This window comes from Varroa jacobsoni, unplaced genomic scaffold (assembly GCF_002532875.2).
Source record: "Varroa jacobsoni isolate VJ856 unplaced genomic scaffold, vjacob_1.0 scaffold_1063, whole genome shotgun sequence".
NCBI lineage: Eukaryota > Metazoa > Arthropoda > Arachnida > Mesostigmata > Varroidae > Varroa > Varroa jacobsoni.
This window is the reverse complement of record NW_019213965.1, coordinates 370,957-392,514: the sequence shown is the minus strand read 5'-3', so window position 1 is coordinate 392,514 and position 21,558 is coordinate 370,957. Positions and strand designations below refer to the sequence as shown.

Sequence of the window (21,558 nt, the reverse complement as noted above, 5' to 3'; positions counted from 1 at the left end):
TAACCTTTTCTTTTCTGATATAGACGTTTCTACTTCAGAAGTAATTCATCATAAGCTAATTACAATCGAATACTTTCGGTTGCGAGTCATATTCAGTTGACAGCTCATCAAGGCTGATACTGTGGCGCTTACGCAGATGACACTGAATAAAACGGAATGTTTTGTACACAAGATTCAGACCTATTACGATATGTCCTGCGGCAAGTTCATGCTACTTGATGGCAGCCTTTATTTTAACCATTAGCATTCTTACCTCTTTCGAAATTTCGTCCGTACAAGCTACTGGAGAAGCCGGCACAGTTGCAACTTCGAGTTGATCAGGAAGTGTACTGCAGCTTCTGCTGTCATGGCGCTGTTAAAGAGCAAGTTGTTTACCCCCTATATTTATAAAAACATCTGTATGCGTATGAAAGTTGAAATAAGATGCGGCTGAAATTTGGACGAGAAATTCTTAACGGGAATTCTAAACTTTAAAGTGTTTTTGGCGTAGCAGTCTTGAAACTTATGCTTATTATGATGAAAATGAGAACAAAAAAAATGAACGTGCTGCAGCGTAAAAAACGGCACTAGACACACATGGAAATACCATTAAGTCAGGTACAAACAACTTCTGTTGGAGAATAATGTTTACCGCTTATTCACACGGTGGCTTTGCCATATGAGTTGATACGCTAGGCAGGAGCTTACCCTCCATACATTCTCTGAATCTGAGCCCGAAACATCGAAGTCGTCCCTATGTTTTATAGGCAAAGCATGGTAAGGCAGTTTTTTTCCTTCAAGACATCCCTAATTAAGAACGACCCTCACTCCCAACATTTCCGCAACAGAATGAAGCTCTTCATTACATCACCAAGGAAACGTCTGCTTCACCGAAATGCTTCCTGGCATGAGAAAGCGTGGCACATGCCGCTAACGTGTGAAGGGCTGTGTATCAGGTTTCCTCCGTGCATAACACACAACTGCTTGAATATGCCTTATCTGTCTTATGCAGGTAGCTTTAAAAGGTTTTATGGCCTGAAAACATCTGCGTCAAGTGATAGATAACTTTTCTGCCAGGTCTATTAGATAGATATAACATCGATGAGCGCCGCATCCAAGACTAGTCTGGGTCAAGCATCCCATTTATTCTACCACCAGTCAATTATTCTTCCTTTGGTATTTTTTGTTGGATTCTTCCACAACATGCGTCTTTCTCACATCATTAAATCCCAAGGTGTAGTCTCATGATGACAAATCAGAATGGACCCTCGAAGATTAATTTCCTTTATCTTGTCCATAACCGGCCTGTAGTCTAAATTAAGTCGTCCTATGGTCAGAAGCAGAAGTCAGCGAGGAATAGTACGTAATTTTTTAGTCGCCCAACATTATTTACCTTACTACATGTATTCATAAAGAACCCTCATGCTTCCAAAAACAATGACGTGACTAGTCGTTCGGACTAAATCATTTCTTATGGTTCTAAAAAAAAAAAAAAAAAAAAAAAAAGTCTGTCAAGCTAGTAGGCTGGTAATTCTACTGTTTCTTTTTCAATACAGTTAATACGATGAAATCAAATGAAATAATTCCGCATGCACTGGGTGTTGTACAAATCAATCTACAAATATTCTTTTTCCTAGCAAAACCGTACACCGAATTACTATCGGGATTATGTCGATGCCGTTCCTGAAGCAGTTTTTGCTTTGGCGCCGAGGTGACAGTCAAAAGCATTTCGAACGAGGGTGCAGCAAAGATTGCCAGTAGGATGCAGAAGTGATTTTGTATTTCAAAATTACCCTTCACCACTATAGGGTGTTCCACAAGGAGTTATCGTACGTTGTCGAGCTTTGCAGGTATTTGGATCTTCTAAGACATGTACAATCGACTATTTACCAAAGAACCTAGGGAAATTATACATATACATATGTCAAACATCTGCGATTAATTTTAGGCTTTCTGAAAGGAAGATTAACTTGATTCATTATGTTAATCGCCGTCCATTGCATAACGCGGTCACAACCATGCGTAAATCGGATTTCAAGCTCGTAAAACACAATCTTTAACTTTCAAGATGGACTTATAGACCAGGTTAATCTAAATAAAATAGGATATATCTGCTGAGTTTGTTTTATTTGCTTAGTCAGTGAAATATGTTTATATTTAAATACATATCCTAATCATTTGTTTACGGGCCTAATCTGAAATAACATAAACATGATATTAATATTGTATATGTTCTTGTCGGTGGATGTTTACTAACATGTTGTATTTTGCGTGCAATTTTATTTCAGGGAAAGTAAAATCTAAGGTGGGAGGCTTTCTAACAGTAAACCGGCTACTTATAAATCCAATTTTGTATTAAACACTATAGTCGTTCCCAAAACGATTGAGGGTTTTTTATATCTTTAGCTAAGTGACATGGTTTTATCAGCTGTTCGGCATTACTGCTCTTCTCTTTACGTACAGACAATGTGCGTACATATTGATTGGTCGTCCTTGAGCTCTCTTTCATTTCGAGGCGAAACTTCATGGCACCTCAGCGTGAAATCGGACACAGTCGCTCGTGGCATACTGCTGCTAAGCTCTGTAGCATGCTCTTTGGTAGCATTGCCAACAGTGTTTGTGCGTTATGCTCATTGACCCTCGCCAAGGCCGTCTAAAGGCCTCCTCGCCGTTCAGCTCTGGTGCGAAGACCATTTTCAAGAAGCTACTAAACTAAACCACTACGCTGCAGTACATCGTAGCAGGAGATTAGCGGGGTACACAGACAGAACGACCTAAAGCAGAAAAGCGACGATAAAGATAGCGGCGAAGTATGGAATACGGCTCGCCCATTCATCCACCTTTCTCTAAATGATGTCTGCAATGGTGCTCAGTTTGTTGGCAATTGGTACTGTCATTCGTGTAAGCGATACACAAGCGTTGCTGTGGATATTTGTTTGTTCATCTCTTTCAACTTATACGCTCTCTCTATCGAAGTTTTACAAACATTAAGTCTTTGAGAGGGCTCTCTGGTTCGGACAACCGTTGGTTTCTGTGGGTAGAAAGTAGGGAGCAATGCTAGAGAGCGTTGTTGCCGCCGCCGCCGCCTTTGATAATGGATCATTTCTAACAGATTTGAGAGTGACGCTAGAGCAGGTGGTGACTCGTATATGTGTCTGTGAATCATCTTTCTGCTACAGTCTTCGACGCTAGTGACGAAGAGCGCTCTCTCTCTCTGTGACCTTTGATTTTACTAGATAAATTCGTACAGTAGGAGCACTCCTTTTTCGGCTGTCACGGAAATTGCGAAAGACGATACACCGCGAAGAACGCTCCCGCCGGTCCAGGTATTAGCGTGCTTCTATTTTGCGTATAGATTGAAAAGGCTTTATAGAGTAAGTAGGCAGTACGGTGAATATGTACCCGAATGACTGTACCAAGTGTACGTATGTAAAACAGAAACTGGCCACTATCTATATATGGTATCGTTTATGTATGGGGTCGGCTGGGCCATCCGTATTTTGTTCTGTCTTGATCTATTCTAAAAATATAGGAACATGTCGATATAAATTTTTCTATATATATATATATACGGGTCTCTTTCCTTGCTAGAATTGTCCGCTTGAAGGCAAAGTTGAAAAAACATATAGCTATGTTATACTCCATTTGGTAGTAATATAGGTTTAATGCACACTTTGGTTAAATCGAAGGCTCAACCCATTAGAATCAAGGCTAAGTACATATGAGAAGTTAACTTTTAGTTCTAACACATTACGCAAGTCAATGGATAAACATCGCAGGTCGTTCAAGTGCTCGAACAGACCGACACTATTTATCGCGTTAGAATGGTAATAATTTACATTTACGTTATTTTAGGTTCTTCATCTGCACCTCCCGAAGTCAGATCTTTCCAAGGTCACCACATTTATTTTGCAGTGAGCGACAGGGCTAAAATACTGTTCTATTATAAGAAATGCTCAGGTTCGGACATTTTGTTATCAATAAAAAATTGTTTTGTTGAGATAACCCAGAAGAGGTAAATATCTAGTTATTATTAAGTAAACTAGTAATTAAAGTGTCCCTTCTGGTAAAATATCTGTGACGTGGCTACTTAGCATCGGGGCATATCATCTTCTACGGCATATAGAAAAAATTTGGCATTGGCATAGGCTTATTCGACATTTTTGGAAATGAATGCTAAATAGATTCTAGCCAGATGTTCGCTGTCACACCTCACGACATTCGAACTAGTTCTAGTATTACCTTACGGCTCGTTGACAGTTTATAAAACTGTAATTTAGTTATTTTGGTTGTTGAGTTTACAAAATATTATATAAATTCAAGGTTCGCTTCATAACGAAAGGCTAATATCATATTGCCTAATATATATATTATGGGTTATCATCTATTTTGTATATGTATGTCTATGCACTTTTTGAGTCTTAAAGTGAGGGGTTAAACAGGGTAAGTAAAGTTTGTATGTATCCATGTAAAAAAGATTACGGAAGCGGCTCCAGCGATTAGATTAACTTTGGTGGCCGGCTTGGCTCTACGAAAAAACTTTATGTCGAAAAACTTATATTTGGGAAAGCTTTTTTGCTCAAAGTTATAAAAACCGAATTAGTGCAAGTCATGATGTCGGGGAATTATACATTGCGTTTTATCAAAATATCATCCCTTTTTATTCAACTGGGTAACACAGGTATTAAGTGGTGGCACCTGTTCGACCCTACTCTGGGCCTGTAAGGCCCATGCTCACTTATCCCCCCAGCGTCTTACAAAACTCGTACAGATCGAACTTTTTCAATGCAGGCTTCTCATAAATCAACATTGCCTTTTATTGATGCGAATTTACTTCAGAGTGATTCTAAAACTAGCTTGGATATCGAAAGCCTGAACTAAATGTCAACACTTGTCCTCTGTCGTAAGTGCAATACCTTAAATGACTGCGCAGCCTTTCTACCTCGGCTAAAACCTTTTACCTTATACCATTGCTACTAAAAGCTTCATCTACGTGCATCTACGCAACATCAGCTGCTGTAGATATTTACCGTATATCAAGCGCCTTTTTGTAGATAAATGAAAATATAGTCGCCTTGTTGCGGACCCATTAGAGCGCCTTAATTCTCTCCCTTGGAGATCGCCAGGCATTAGCCTCATACGTCCACTCAACTCCTAGCTCGCCCGGCCCAACGTGAGTCGCGCACGATTTGCCCAAATGCAGGCAAAGCAAATACCGGCGACAAGAGGCCAAGGACCCAGAGCCGATACTGACGGATAGCTGCTTACCCGCCAAGTACATGTCCTATAAAGTCCTATTCGAACCATAGGAATTATCGACCACCTTTCTATCCAGTTTTGCCTTTCTACTAGTGCCTGGTATTACAGTCACAATATCCAGTCAGCAGCGGCAGCAGTAACAACAACAGGAATGGCCGCAGTTCACAGATCGTCTCTGGCAACGTGGCGATTATGATCACAAAAAGAGTTGATATTGGTGCCTGCAACGATGCGGACGGCGCAAATAATTGCGCCAACGGTGTGCGGTAGCACCACGATTCAGCTGTGGAGCATTAACTCTATACTAGTGGTTGGCGATTGTGAACCGTCGTAGAAAAGGGAAAACACATTGGAGCGACAACAACAAAATAGAGGGCTCACTCGGCATTTGATTGTTATTGTTATGCCTGGCCCGTAACGTTTGCGATAGCTGGTGCCCGCTGTTGCCATCGCCGCTGACGTCGGTGCGTATCATCGTCAACGTTGTGGTCGCTGATTGCTGATGACTGAACGACGTTGTGGTCGCGACCGGTCATCCCGACGCGCGGCGACGGCGGTTCTTACTGTTGCCTCCGTTGCTGTCGCTTATGCCGTTTGGCCATCCATCGTCGCGCCTCAGCCCGCTTTTTTGTTGACGCCAAAGCTGCCCACTGAGATTTGGTTGCCACCAACCGAAAACGCGAACGGACAGATCGCTAGTTGTAGTGGCGCTCAGCTGTTGCAGAAGGACTGAAGCAGAAATCGAATAAGAAGGTATTGTCAAGGGCTTTATTCCGTATTTGTTGTAGTCAAGCAAAAACTCGCACAAGCTGCAGTTCGGGTAGATCTGTCTTCGGTGGAGTACAGTCGGATAGTAATGGTTAAGAAACTAAGTTGGTGTTGCCTCTGTTGTTCGTTGACAAAAGCAGACAATACGTGAACGACGGTTGCAGGACAATAGGATCAAAAGACAAAGTAGACGAAACGAAGGACAACGAGGAAGGCCATAGTTCGATGGCATTTTATTTCAGTCAGCCTCGCTGGTTGGTACATTCAAGAAAGTGTAATCACGAAAACTTTTAGAACTACTGTGTAGTTAGTTTTTGTGCGGACTTGAAAGATGTAGAGGACTTCAGAGGGTTGGTCTAGAGGGAAGAGGTGACGAGCACAATAGACGAAGTCATTTGCAGGATTGCCTCTAAAGTGATAGAAAAAACTATTTGGTGATAGCATACACGATGGCGGTAAGTTTGTTCATGTTGTATAACGTGTGTTTTGAATATGAGCTAACTTGTAGAGAAACGTCTTTGACCGAAATTCTATTATTTATTCACTAGAGAAATTAATAGTGTTACTGATAGCTGCAGATTGAGTGTAACTGATACTACCTCAATTGATTTGATAACTAGCCACAAGGAATGGAAGCACGTTAAAAAATACCAAGGTTGAAATTTTGCCTTCGTTTAAAAACAATCACCACTTTTTCTAGTGGTGTTTTAATAGTTTGGACTACACGTAAGTGCAGACTGTACGCTGCCTTAATCGAAATATGGTTTTTTAAGCGAAAGTAGCCACAGTAAAATATAGGTGTTTGAGTTAAAATGATCTAGGTAGCTAAAAGTTAGGTTTGGATCTGATCCTAAAGCAAATACGTCGAAATTCTTTAATCCAATGCAGTGCGTACTGCACAAACAGGAAACAAAATAAATAAACATGATCATTAAACGAATGCTCTTACTCAGTTTTTTTACTTCATGAGAACGTATATCAACTACGTACACAGCTGATTCATTAAAGTTACGATTATTGGTTTTCGACAATACTTAGACTATCGCTCGACGTAGTTAGCTACGAGCTTCTGTTCGTTGTTCACACATTTTATCTCCCTCGTGGTACATCCGTTACCTTTTTACTTACTGGTGACGGACAGCATTAGCTGGGAAATAAAGTTCGGTGAGAATGATGAAAATGATCTGACTGCATAACTTAACCCAGTCTTGCTTGATCGAATGTGTTGTAATACCGCACTTCATGCTATCAGCCATCTATCAGGTTGTACCAATCCCGCTTGTACCTTTGATGACGGAGTTCTGCAAACTTCAAGATGAAACTAACACAATTATGATGAGCTATATGTCTATAGATCGATTGTATCTAAAACGAGGAATGTAATTCGCTTTTCGGAGAAAATTGTAGACGTTATTGATTCGCAAAGTTGACCTCGTTGGGTCGAAAATATGATACGTTTCATGTTACGTTTTAAGTATACTTCTATAACACTACTACTCCCTGCACCTATAGCGCTTGTTGGCTATTGAACAGCACGATTGGCTTGCGTTAGGTGTGAGTCGTCTGTTGCTAAACCGAATGTTCGGAGCGCGGTTTTTTTAATTTTAACTTGCTTTTCGAGTCTGAGTCATTGGCATTCGTTGTTTCAACATTAGTTGTCATTTATTAGTTCTTTACCTATCGTTTGAATACCAGGCCTCCATGCTTAATAAAAATTTAAATATGGGACGCACGCTATACAGAAGGGAATTGCCTGGTATAAGTTTCTGTTGTGGCGTTTATGTTTTGTCTGTCTTAGCCTGTTTGTATAATGGAAAAAACATCAAAACGTTATGGCGGCTCCAAATCATACGGCGGCTGGCCCGTTTATACCCTTCGTCGCTTCAGATGGCATGGCCCTTATTCTATCATTTTGATGTGCAAACGCGTTTTCAATGGGTCTTGTTCCGTTCATCAGCAAGAAAGATTATTTCTCCCCTGTTGAAGTGAGGAATAAAAATTTTTTAATTATAGGCAGAACCTGGTATACAACAGCACTGCGCATATTAGGAGAGGTCAATAGAAGCAAAAAACTTTGTTTGCAGTAACTCTCAAGTTGTTTTCAATGCATTGTATACTATCACACAGCCAGTTTTTGTGGATACACTTTTCGTCGCTCACCTCAGACAATATTTGTATTTTCGCTAGGAAAACTATTCAAGCAACGAATACGACGAGAGCAAGAAGCGGCGAGTTAATGAGCTTTCCCCTCCAAAACTCCAAAAAAAAAATATTAGGCACAGCAGCCAGAAAAACAGTCGAGTATTAGCACCATCTAAGTCTGGTAGACTGAGAACATTCCTAATATGTAATTTCTGCCTATCGAGCAAGAATGACATAATCATGCATTTTAGATCAAAATCGGGCTACATTACAGAGTAAAACCTGTCAAGTCAACTCTAAGAGCTATTGGCAAACTGTCGCATGTTAAAATACTCTTAGAAACGTAGACGTCAGTATCATTGGATCGTCTATTGTTTATTGGTTGGTTTCTCAAAGAAAAATTGAGTTCGAAGTTGAAAAAATTAATTATAGCTGAACAGGACCTGGGCCGGTAAACGTTTGTAATTAAACTGTAACTTTTTACTGGTCATGTCATTATCAGCATTTAGTATAATATTTTTCTGCAATGATTTTATGCAGAGCGTGTATGAGCCATAGTTCTAGCGATTTTCATGTCAGTAACAAAGTGTATACGGACAAAAAAACGAAAACGTTAAGCAGTCGTGTTTCCCAAAAAAAAAATAAAAACTACTCGTATACCTTAACGAATACTGCACAAGCGAAGAATCTCTTGACGTTTGCTCCACTTCTTTTGAGGACTATGATTTCAATAATTACTGGGACAATCGTAACCAAAGATATCCCAGCTTTCAGAATCACTGTACAAAGTTATCTGTTATATTGTTGTTGCCACTGTCTCTTTATTGCCATTTCGACCGTGACCAGTGTGCTTCCAGTCTTTCAGTAGATGACCCACCTGGGACACCTTCTCAGAGAGGCAAGGCGCACCATGTGCATACTTGTTTACTTGCCGTTTGCTCACTACTTGCCAGTACAAGAGATAGTGGTATTTACGCACTAGTCGAGTATTAGCTGCAATAAACCGCTAAAAACCCATGAGCTTCCGATGCGTTCGCTCAGTAGCTGGGGCGCGATTAGACTCTCTTGAGCTATTTACTTAGACCCACACATTCATGCACAGACAACGAATGATTACAGACACACATGAATGCAGGTACGACAACAGGCGAATAGTGGCGATAAGGAAGAGCCTGACGTTCTTCGTTATCATTTAGAGGCATCATCCTCCCAATTCGATTCGTTTTGAGACCGAAAAAGGTGGTCCTCAAGGCCCGACGTCACCAAGTAATATCTGATTTGTTCAAAAGCCTACTGAACCGTGGGGTAGGTTTGTCTCGGATGGACAAGTTCGAATTCTGTGAAAGTGTTTATACACTCATTAGACACATATTACGCACTTCTCTCCTTCATTCCGTTTTGTTGATAATCATCTGATTTTTTCGAGGAAGCATCTTGCAACCTCTGCTGTTGTTAAGCTTTATCTGCCTATCTGATAGGCCGGAAAGACACCGGCGCAGAGCACTGTCCAGTGTTCAACAATGACTTGCTAGGCATTGATAGCATTGCAACCAAACTAGGCCGGCATAGTAAAATGAAAGAGAAATGACGAATGAAAAATCTCATGGTATGTGTTTATGGTAAAAGTGTACAGAACGGTATGTCGAACGGTTGAGCGAACTCCACGAATTGTATAAACTACACGGAGCTTGGAGAAAAGAATTCAGTCGTGGTTTTGCCAATACTTTAGAACAGGTACTTTGCTTTTTCTAGGTTGGGTTTCGAATGGCACGAACATCATGAACGGCAATAATGAATGTGGGAAGAATGATTACGCACCGCTATCAGATGAAACTTCACAGAATGCTTGAAAACTTCAGTAACTACATACACGTTACGGATATGGCCCCTAAATCCACGAAGTGAATCACCACCACACTCAGTGAACTGACTGAAGCCACCAGTTACAATGTCAATCAAAATAAACCCGATTACTGGTGCTTGAAAGTAAAATTGAAGGCATACACAGAAAGGGACACATAAAGCTCATTATGTTTTTAAAGCCTTTTCTACGAGGGATTAGTGCCGAATAGCATATAGAAGGTCCTGAAATATGGCAAGCATTGACACAAGTGTTTCGACTAACGAATATCAAGTGTTCAGCTGCTTTATAATGCGATACATAGTTTTTTTGCAGACAAGAACAAACTGTTGGGAAAAAAATGACAGCCTAAGTACTAACGGCGCCATATAGCAAACGTATTTAAAACGTGTTATTCAACGTCGAACCTTTAGAAATTGAGGGTGGTCGTTTATTTGCCAGGCGCTAGTTGAGATGTTCGAGTTTGACCGGACTTACACACAAGGGTCCTTATATTACGGGGGCGAATTCGCATATTTCCTGCGGTACGACCTTCTGGTACCGATTTCCAAAAGCGACCTGAATACCCTACAGATTGCTTCAAATAAACTGAGGTCATTGTCATTCGCTAGTAGGCTATGACAGCTGATGGAACGACCTAGTTACCGTAGCCACTATTCGTCTCAAGTTTTTATCTTGAAAAACTTCTCGTCCCTCGACTAGATAAGACGACTATTTGAAATTAAACCCTTTAATGTGCTCAGTTAAAACAAATAGAAATTTGGAACACTGAAGGATTATGTGCCTATTGACAATATCAAGCTTACTTACGATTATTTTTCGAAAAGCGTAAACCAAAATATTGAGTCTAGATACATTTCACGCTTCTTTCCTTCGGAAGTGGCTTGAGCATTTCATCATTTTTTTTATAAGCTGTGCAAAGACATCGATCACATATATGTGTATATATATCTCAGTTTAAAGCCTACACGATCGGTTTAGAAATTCGTAGCTGAAGACATAAGCAGCTTGAGCGAGCCTGACAGCAGAAAGAACTGGACTTATTAACAGCACTAGTGATCCAGTAATACAACTACCCAATTAACTAACTATCAGTAACAGCAGTGTCCCACCGGTAACTCCGCTGACAGCTGCAACCTATACTTGGACATAATCGTCACGCGATGCTATTGGCACTTAATTTGCGTCACGACACGGAAGCAGCAATTTCACTTGAATAAAGACTAAACTCACTTCCTCACAATACGTTGCGCTTTATAAATTAATGCCCAAGTTATAGCTCTTGCGCCCAACGAACTAGCCGTAGTCGTAGTCCCTTGGTGCTAAACTCCCCCGTCCATATCCCCGTAGTAGCGTCTTAGTACGAAATCATCCTCAATTCAATACGCGACGTCAGCCCGCTATGATTGTCATTGCGACAGCTGCCACTAATACCACAGCCGCGGTTGATGCTACCGCTGACGCCACCCAGGCGTCCCCGTACGACGCCCTTTTATCTCTGTCGCGTTGTCTTGTAGACCAAGGTCAAGCAGGCGAATAGCGCACGACATCGCTTTTCTTAAGTATAGAAGTTTCGCTGCCGATGCAATTGCAGCCACTGTTACCGGTATGGTCTGACTCCTGCCGCTTGCCATCCCGTGTCTCGGATGTCTCGTATAAGTGCGTATGTTCTTCATATGTATATTGGTCTGCGTAACGTCCTTCTGCCCACTCTGAGTGATTCTCGCGGGTGCAACTCATTCACTATCAGACCGTAGTGAGTAGATACGGCGCTAATTGTACAACAGCTAAAACAACGCCGTTGCCAGTAGGCGACGTGATGACTGGACCAACGAGCCTGGAAAGCACGTATTTAGTCGGCTCGAGTCCCAGCTTCGCAGTCGAATGTGTGGGCAAGCATAGATCAGGCCTGCCTTCTGCGAACAGGCGTAATGTCAGAATGCGACTTTCGCAGCTACTAGTGTACTAGTATCCACAACCACACCACGCAGTTACATTATACCAAACAATGATTAGAAGCTCGTGAAATACAGACACACGAAAGCATACATTTGCGAGAGCAGGCTGCATAGATGCACGTACATTTGGTCACTCATATATACAAACTGCGGCGCAGTAATCGTCCCATACACATACACAATCGAGGAGACAGACAGTGTGCTATGGACAGGCAGGCTGTACAGCCACTGTCGTACGCTATACGCAAAGATATCAATACCAATAACACCAGCAGCTCTACACATCCGAGGTATAACTGAACGAATGCAGGCACCTGGCAGCGGCTGTAGCTTTTATCGTTCTCAGTTTCGATCTTGACGGTCGAGCAAATAGATCCCGCAGTCTTAGGAAAGAGGTAACTCGAGAAAGGAAGCGTTCGGATAGACAAGACGGCACGGCACAAAACAACAGTGGACACTACAAAATAAGCCGCTTGCTCTTCTTGAGTGGCTCGCGGACCAGTTGATAAGTTCGAATGGTCTTCGTGACAATGATTCCGTGCCATCGGCAATAGCGGAAGGCTGATCGCGAAGAAGGCGACAGCGATAGCGGCAGAAATAGATACGCAGAAACTGATGGAGTGGACGTAACTGTGCAGGAGGGAGGCATTGAAAGGTCTAGAAAGAAAAGACTAGAACTGATTCGTTTTTATAGTAGCTACAACAAACGCTGCCAACATAATGCCGCGTTACGCAGTGTAAATGATGAATACACATTACGGCCGTGCTGGGTATTGTAAACGTTCCTTGCCGTTGCGCGCGTCAAGACAGAGAGTGATACAGGATTTCCTTCACTTTGCATGTCTGCACGAATCACTTTCCGGTTTTCTTCTTGGATTCTTGGCCGGCTTCCCCTTACTCCTCGGTCCCTCTCTACTGACTGGCGAAGTGGTACCTGGTAGACCTCGAAGTTTCGAGTCCATTTCGGCGTGGGAATTCCTCGACATGCCAAAACATCGCGGCTCCCGTCGTTAAATTGGACTGCCCATTACGTTGCTAGCTAGTTGTGAGTGAATTGTACGGATAGAATAGAATATTCAAAAAGTGCAAGAAAACTTTTCTGCAACAGATACGAACGCACGTCCGTGGAGTTGGTAGAATAGAAAAACACTCCTTGTGACGTTTTTTCTGTCATAGGCTTTTCTTCAAGAGAGACAATAAAGATTGTTAAGCGAACAGACGTTGTGCTGCTGCTTAAACTTTGCGTGATATTACCGTGTTATACTGACCAGATTCTTTACGTGCATTCTATTGTTCCCGGCGTAATTGCTAATCTTTCAGAATGGTTCGCAGCGCAAGTGGTAAGATGGTTAGGTTTGGCGAATCATCGTCGCTTGAAAGGGCCAATTCGCTGAAGCGTCAAAAGCAGCTGAAGAGCCATCTTGCTACTCCAGTGGAACCTGTCGAAAAATTCAAGGTGTATGTGGAACTGCGCCGAAGGTACCGAGAAGAATTTAACGCGGTCCTCTACCAGCATATGATGCGTGAGTTTGGTTCCGTGCACAGATTCTTCCTTGAGTGCCTCCATGACTTTTTTAATGGCCACTATTCCAAGGTGCTTCAGAACGAGGCAAAAAAATATCGATATCCGGATGTCGAGTTTTTTGATCACCTAAAAATGCTCGATCTTGGCTGTGGTCCAACGGCCTATGCGTCGCTAAGTGGTTCTGCCTTTATCCACAACATCGTTATGGCAGACTTCACGCATGCAAACCTCATTGAGATCAACAAGTGGCGCAACGATATGGCTGATGCATTTGACATCAACTTCCTCGCCCAGATCGTATCATCCCTCGAAAATAAGAGGTAAGACAATTAACACGTAGCAACTAATGAAAAAAACGATGCTAATAAATAATTAATCCGTTTATTCCTGTTTTAAAGCTCAATACGAGACAATAATAAACGGTATATCAGATGTATAGGAAATTGCAATAACTGCACCCTATGCAGCAATTAATTAACATGATTCTCTACATTTCTGAGTTCCTACGGTAATAACACTCGGTCAACTAACCGGTCAATGAACCCATTTCATGCAACGACTGCTATACTTTCACGTTTCCATCATGGTGTGATAGCCTGATCATTACACTACATTGCAGCCTCCCAAAAAGCTCTGGTAGTCGAGACAGACCTCGATATATCTTGTATCTGTACACAAGCAAACCGCATGTAACAGGTTGAAGTGTAGTTATGTCAACGACCGACTGAAACGACTTAATCTCGAAAACATCGCTGACCACGCCCTCAAGGCCGTTTTAAGGCCAGCTTACAGAACACATATATCATAGGCGTACTTACCAGGACCATTGGCCTTTCGGAGCGCGCTGCTACAGCCAACACAATTACGATAGCACGTAAGCGTCGAGACACTGATTCAGCAAAGTCATATTCAAATTGCTGCCTTTGCAAGGTTGTTACCTTTTGCCTGCAGCGATTACCTGTGTCTTCTAGCTAGGTTCTCTGAGGTGCAGCTCGCCTGTCAAAAAGCCGGCACAGAGCATTTGTGGGTCGGATGTATGTGTTATGTGTATGGTGCGCTGCTCTACATAATCGTAAGCTGAAAAGCTCCGACCTTGCAGGCCACTGCAATAAGTCTATAATGTGTGTTTACGCTAAATACAGGAAGAATGAAAAGACTCTACTGAGGGAGTGCAGAGGACATAAGCACCATTATGAAGATAACGTCATTTGTACTCACTGCATTTTTTCGCGAAATTTAACAACGTAGTCGAGTATCTGTCGTGACGTGACCCTGACGGTGCTGAGCGAGGTAACGCGGGGGCAGTGGCGAGCCACTCCTAAAATGAACATCGTTTTAATTTAGTGTTAGATTAAGGGGATACTAGATGGCAAAAGTATCGATGTGTAACACCGTCCCGTACTTTATTCTATTATGCTATTTAGGCTTTTTGTAGGGAATAGAAGTGAGCATATATTTTTCAATGTGTATAGGCCCAGTCACTGGTCCATTCAAAGGACACGTTGTCCACGTGTCATATATTTCACTGTCAAGTTTACTTTCGTATCTGACATTGCTCTGTGTGAAGTCTCGGAATAAACTAAGTATGCTATTTCGCGAAGGAAGCGCATCTTGCGCTCTTCCGAAAGGCGCCGTATATGGTAAGACACATCTGGGCCTTAGATCATCCATCAACAATTATGAATTTTGCTTGTACTATCTAGGACTTTCAAGCTTGAATATACAAAATCGTTAAAATAGCCATTTTAATTTTTCTGCCTGACTACGTGAAAAATTTTGTTTTTATGGTATAAAATGCGTACAATTATTATGATAAACTGCCTATTTTTTTATCGTACGACAAGAAGTGGACTTTTACGTACCTGTAAAAATTATATTAACGCTGGCAGGAGCAATTACAGAATATGTTTCAAACCAAGTGAAACCGCTTCAATAACCGTTTTTGTTGAAAGCGAAAAACCCATCTTCCCTGGGCGGCACACGGTGATAATGCACCTTGCAGTTCCAAAATGCAACAGTAGAATAAAATGTGTGTATTTTACATATTGTTTTAGTTAATAGTACTAATGCAGCGGTGACCCTCGTTCCTCTCGTAGCATAGCCGATAGCTAGTTTTGTAGTAAATTATAGTGAAATTTTCGAGGCCTACACCGGTTATCGAATCTTGTACAGTTGGCACACATGCACTGGTAAATGTGTATGGGAGAGTTTTATGTCATTTGCTGATGTCGTACTGTGGTTGAACTTTCACTAAGCAACGCAAAACAACCGATGAGAAAAGAGGTTTTATTGGAGTACAATTTCAATTTTGAATTTTGGAGTAGATCGATCACTCAGATACCCACAAATATCTGATTTGGCTTTCTTCACAGTAATATGCGTGATGGGGGCTACGAGATCATCCGGCGAACGAAGGATTCGGTGAGCAAAACGTGCCGCTGTGACGTGACCGCGCCGTACATCCTTCAGGAAAGTCAAAACGACGCTCGATTTGATGTCGTTGTTTCGTCAACTTGCCTGGAGGCCGCATGTCTCGATGTACCGACATACGAAAACGCGATCTGGAAGATCGCCCATCAAATGCTCAAACCAAGCGGATTCTTTGTGCAATGTGGCCTCACTGGAACGACTGGCTATACAATTGGTACGTGTGAAGACAGCCTTGTGCTACGTCATAGCTGCCGCCGTTTACATAGCAAAGAGATCTGGGCACTAAGTTTTTACATGAATTATGCATTTATCAGAAGCTCATGGACGAAAGAAATAGTTATCTTGTCTAATTATAAAGTATCATTGAGTACAACAAGATTTTTCTTTAACTAACCAGTTAAAGTAGGTTGCTTTGTATGTCCTGTTTAGATGTTTGCTTATTCCACACGTTAGAATAAAGAAGATAGTCTTTTTTGCGACCACAGTACAATTTTGCAATGTTCTCAATTACAAAGATGTCAAAGTAAACAAACATTTCTAAAACGGGACAGAACATCATTGAATCACAATTTTGGTATTAAGTCAATACGTCCCTATGAAATTTGCAGTTGAGGTAAGCATGGGGCCCACTCTACTTCATACTGAAATACAAATCATGCATGTCCATAAGCACAATATAGTGATCAGGATGCTTTGCTTAGCATTGTGAGCAAATGCTTGAACGGTCAGGATCCAATATGTACACTAAGATATCGCCACTGTATAAAAAGATGTGATTTGGATTCAACTTCGATCGTATCATACCACATTCGTACCAGTTTCGATATACCTCATAATTTCTCTTCAATAAAGAAAATGCTTACGATTCGTCGAAGATTTCTGTTGTGAATGGACCCTCCCACGAACCAGCGCAAATCGTCATTTTTGGTCAACTACTGCGTCTTATTAGCTAAGCCAGCCGACGCTGCCATCGAAGGAAGTGCACATTTCTAACGTCTCGTTGTTGTTCAGTCCAACGATATACGTTTTACGTCTGTTTCGTATTTCGCCGTAAAAAAGATATTCGTATAGCCGAGATGCGATTGAAGAGCACTTATTAATAAGTGATTGCCGTCAACAATGATTAGCTGTCGCATCATCCATATGCAGCGAACGGTTCTTGTTTTTTCTGTGATCTGTCTCTGATTGAAGCAGGCCGTTGCAGGGTCTTTGACTTTGGTATTTAGCCGTCACCTTGATCCAGTGTGCACACGGCACACTTGTGCCCTGTCGACTACATAGAATGTTCGAGAAATGATCTTCACAAATTCATTCGTAGATATATAGTGAATGAACCTTACTGTTAAAAATGAGCAAAGAGCAAACGATCATCGAGTGTCGCACAATTATTTGGGAAGTTGATCTCAAAGCACGTGTTTAAAAACGTGCCCCCAACACTGGACAACAGGGCCTCTTTTTGTCGTTCTTTATGGGTCAGTTATAGTAGCCATTGCGTGCTTACTGAAGTACGAGCGAGCTTAGCATAAGACAGTTTGTTGATATTTAGGGCTAGAGTTGCAAACGAAAGGTTGCAACGTATTATGTCGGATAGATCGTGATCGAACAAAGGGAAGTCACTCCTGGGTAGCGAAATCAAAATATTACAGGCGACATGTTGCTAAATTAAAACAACGAATGGGCAGTACATTTTTATTATTGCTACCACTTGATTATGAAATTGTAAAGCATATTCTGCTGTCAGATAGAGATAACAGTGTGTCATTCATATATAGAAATGAAGAAAAGAAAACGATATAAAAGGAATTGTATACGTGGGAGCACAATGACTCGTATTGACCCTGTAATTATCGAATGGCGGAGATCCTTTATTCGTTTAACGCTGGAGTTGTGGATATATAGATATTGCATGGTACAGCTACCTGTTGTTTTTGCAGCTCGAGAACGATCTTACAGCTAGTATATTGGGTCATTGAGGACAATCTTACCTTTGGCATCTATTGGCAATAATAACTAGGAAAAGGATAAGGAAGCTCTTTATTTGAAAAATGTTCAGATTTTGCTAGGCGTCAAAAAAGTAATTCGGTAACCATGCTTACGTATATTAAACACACACACACACATTCAAATACACTCGCCAAATAGTATTTTAAAATATTGCTTAGTTAATTAGAAATAGTATTTCATAGTTTGTAGGTTTGGGCAGGTGTAGTAGGTTTGTCAAAGAATCAGTAAACAATAATATATAATTCCAAACCTCGTCAATTTCTGTTTCAATTGTTATGTGCATTAACAGCAAGCAATATTTATGTTCTATGAAACGTAGAATTTGTTTTACCTGTAGTTACGTCACAGCTTCAACGAGCTCAATATAGGAGCTCCATTAACCATTTTATCTCTAGCGAACAGCAAGGTACGAGCAGTCCGTTCATCATCACATAACATATTAAAAAGCTAGTCAATTGTCAATACAACCAATCAATGCTAATACATCGAGCCTACTTCGTTTCTTCTTTTGCTCTAATTCAATCACCAATACACTATAATATTACAGGCCAAACAACCTTCGATTGTCTGCCACTCACTGACGATATGGTAACCCGGGCAATGGATAATGCCGGCCTGCGGATACACTCGTTCCGCCACCTTAGGAACCAAGGCCACGTTTATGGTGACCGTTTCGAAAGCGCCTTCTGCATTGTGGCCCAGCGAGTGATGCCAATCCCAACGTGAACAACGAAGGATCACTTTAGGACAAAGACTATTTCAACCTGTTTGCTCTAACAGCTTATCGCTTTCAGCTTTTCCTACGTGCTATATTTCATATTTATTCAACGTTGTCCCGTTTTACACTACACTGCACGTTATATTATCAGTTTAAAATATCATGTTTCGTACCTTGTTGTATTGGCTTCTTACATGACGAGTTGCTGGAATATGCCCACTGTATGACTATAGTTTGACGATGCCCCGAAATGTGGGGTGCATTAAAGTTGTGTAATTCACTCAAATCACTAGAGATAAAGTTTCATTGAATTAGGATGATAACTAAAAATCCATTAAAAAATTTACATATCTAAACATACATGTATAAATTAATGTTTAATATATAGTGTATTTCACTGCTTTCAAGGAGCACACATTAGACTTTTCATCAATTAACTAATCGCTATCCCTATAGACACGTTCGTTAAAAGCAGCTAATCAACTTTCGGTAAGTGGCTATTAATGGTTTGTATGTTGATATAGACACGTCACAATGATGAGTAAATAGTAAGAGTTATTTCAGTAAGACGAATAAATTATTCATCCGCTAGTTTAGAGATACGCTCTGAGCTAAAAGAGATTATCCAGTGAAGAAAATATGTGTCGAGTGCTGGATCATATCTTATATGAGAAGAGAAACCTTACTACGTAAGCTCTACTCCCAGAGCGGAAGAGAGAGAAAAAAAAATTTAGGGAGAGTATGATACAACTTGTAATTTAACATGTAACAGCAATCGTGTGTGTACATATTCAATTGCATTGTTAAGCTGCTTCATTAATTTGCTTACTAAGTGAATAAGTGCTGCATAAAGACAATACAACCTAGGACACGTCGGACATATAATATTATACAGTTGATCATATCGGATTTCAAATCACAAAAAATAAAAATATATTAGGCAAACGGAACCTGAGTTCACGGCTGCATTATCTGGAATTGTTCCAGGAAATTTAATCAACAGTGTTATACATTGTTGTACATATAAATTTTGTCTAACAAAAATTAGTTGATTATAAAGTAGGCAAGCAGTTATTATTTAACAGTATGATAAAACTAGGTATAGTATTTCTACTATGTTGAATAGGAGAGCCTATTCGAGCGTGAAAATAATGAAGTTGTTGTTGCTCGTTTATCTGTTGATTTCAAAAGCCTTTGGGTTTCTGCTTACAATATTTGTAAAAAAAAATGGGTTTATAGCCATGTAAGTGTTTAAATAGACGAAATATACAGGCAACGCAAAACATTTTTTTTCATACTTTGGTAGGTATTATCAAGCGTAGCTCATTCGGAGGTCAGTAACTTGTTTAGCCTATTTTGAACAAACTCCTAGAACCTACTTTGCAAAAACATTGTCCATTGATTATTCCGTCCAAGGTGAGCTATCTACTCTTTATAGAATACGAGTACATCAACTCTTTTCTTGTATGGATAAAATGAGAAGAACGAAAAATGTGAAGTAACTTTTGACTCTCAGCTATCCTTTAGCTCTCAAAACCGGTCAGAATGAGTCTGTAATAACGCACTTAAATCAACCACAAATAAAAGTCTGTTCGTTTAATAACATAAACCTCAAGTGTTTCCGCACAAGCATTTAGTTCAATGATATCATCGGTATCTTGCTTCGGTCGAGCATATAGACTTACTGGCAGATTCGATCGTGTCAAAAGTGCTAGTACCTCAAGTTACTCGAGTGTGTAACCAGAGGCTCCCGTTATGATTGGCTTTGGCGCTTCTTGACGTTACTCGTTAAAGTCTCGCTTTAATTTGCCTGGTCTCGTTGTTACTTTGTACTCTATCTTCTTTCAAGTCGAACTTTTCTGAAAGCGATACAATAGAGGCAAACATGTAAATATCTAAAGACGAAAACAGGTGATAAGTGAGTAAAATGCAATATCATCGAACATTTACTTTGTTACGCATGATATACACACGCATATCAACATTGGTAATCTTGCCTTACGTAACATATGCCCGCGCCTCGAGCGCTTCCGACGAGAGAGTCAAACCCTACATAGATATTTCTCGCAGCTAATGAGAAAATATGTTTTTTTAAACAGATAAATGAGTTGGCAGATAATAACGGTCAGATCCTGCATTCCACCATGCTAGTATGTCCGCCCTATTCTGATGAATGACTCTTTTATTAAAAAAGTACCGTTCCAATATACTAATTATTTAATACCGAAAACCGTGTTACATTTAAAAAAAATCAGAGAGGTGATCATTACGAACACCGTGCGTTAACTGATCAATTAGCGTTAGTTAACATAAAACGAAATAATTACTCCAAGTCGGAACAATTTTTACAAAGAAAAGTTCAAATCTCAAACACTGACGATCAAATGAGGTCGAAAGCTGCTTACTGAAATTTCAACTTGAGTGTTTCCGAAGAGTCCTCACTTTTGTTAGCGAACATTGGGTAGAACTGCTAATATACAGAAGTAGTAACATACGAAAATATGGTTTTGAGCAACTTAAACGATTCCATTCTGTGAATCCGCAATTTTCCCAGAAACAAATCTCGTATCACTCAAGCGACAAACGGGTTGAAGCTCAAAGAAGAATGCTTAAACTGGTGATGAAGACTTTGTACGAAAAATTCTTAACTAATGGTAAGAGCTGTACTTGCGACCGCTGCGAGGTTTAGGTTCAATATATGAGATACAGTATATTGATTGATTATTGAATTAATTTTTTGCAAATTGAATATGTTTACGTTGCAAAGACCTAACGTTCATGTATGAGGGGCCTCAACTGAAGATTGTTCAAACAGCTCAGTTCAGTCAAACGAAACCTACCACTGTAGCTATAGTGGAACACATAAATGTAAAATACAAAAAATACCATACATTTTGAAAAATCTAGCTGTTTC

The 21,558-nt window shown here is 40.6% G+C and overlaps 1 protein-coding gene and 1 long non-coding RNA gene across 4 annotated transcripts; one reads left to right on the top strand and one right to left on the bottom strand.

Annotated features, from left to right (window-relative positions):
* Window positions 1-1,872: 1,872 nt before the first annotated feature.
* On the top strand, window positions 1,873-19,599 carry LOC111266180 (nicotinamide N-methyltransferase). Of its 3 annotated transcripts, none has more exons than XM_022843422.2 (4): window positions 1,873-3,305; window positions 13,288-13,812; window positions 15,865-16,136; window positions 18,474-19,599. In XM_022843422.2, the coding sequence occupies exons 2-4, from the start codon at window positions 13,289-13,291 to the stop codon at window positions 18,650-18,652; spliced, it is 975 nt and encodes a 324-aa protein (XP_022699157.1). In that variant the 5' UTR covers window positions 1,873-3,305; window position 13,288; the 3' UTR covers window positions 18,653-19,599. The 3 variants fall into 3 exon arrangements, with proteins under 3 accessions (XP_022699157.1, XP_022699155.1, XP_022699156.1); XM_022843420.2 differs by lacking the exon at window positions 1,873-3,305 and adding an exon at window positions 4,657-6,461; XM_022843421.2 differs by lacking the exon at window positions 1,873-3,305 and adding an exon at window positions 10,681-13,012.
* LOC111266182 (uncharacterized) lies at window positions 6,938-15,858 on the bottom strand. The gene is made up of 2 exons (XR_002683920.2): window positions 14,711-15,858; window positions 6,938-7,314 (listed from the first exon to the last, which is right to left on the bottom strand). It is a non-coding gene; the product is annotated as an uncharacterized LOC111266182 (long non-coding RNA).
* Window positions 19,600-21,558: the final 1,959 nt, after the last annotated feature.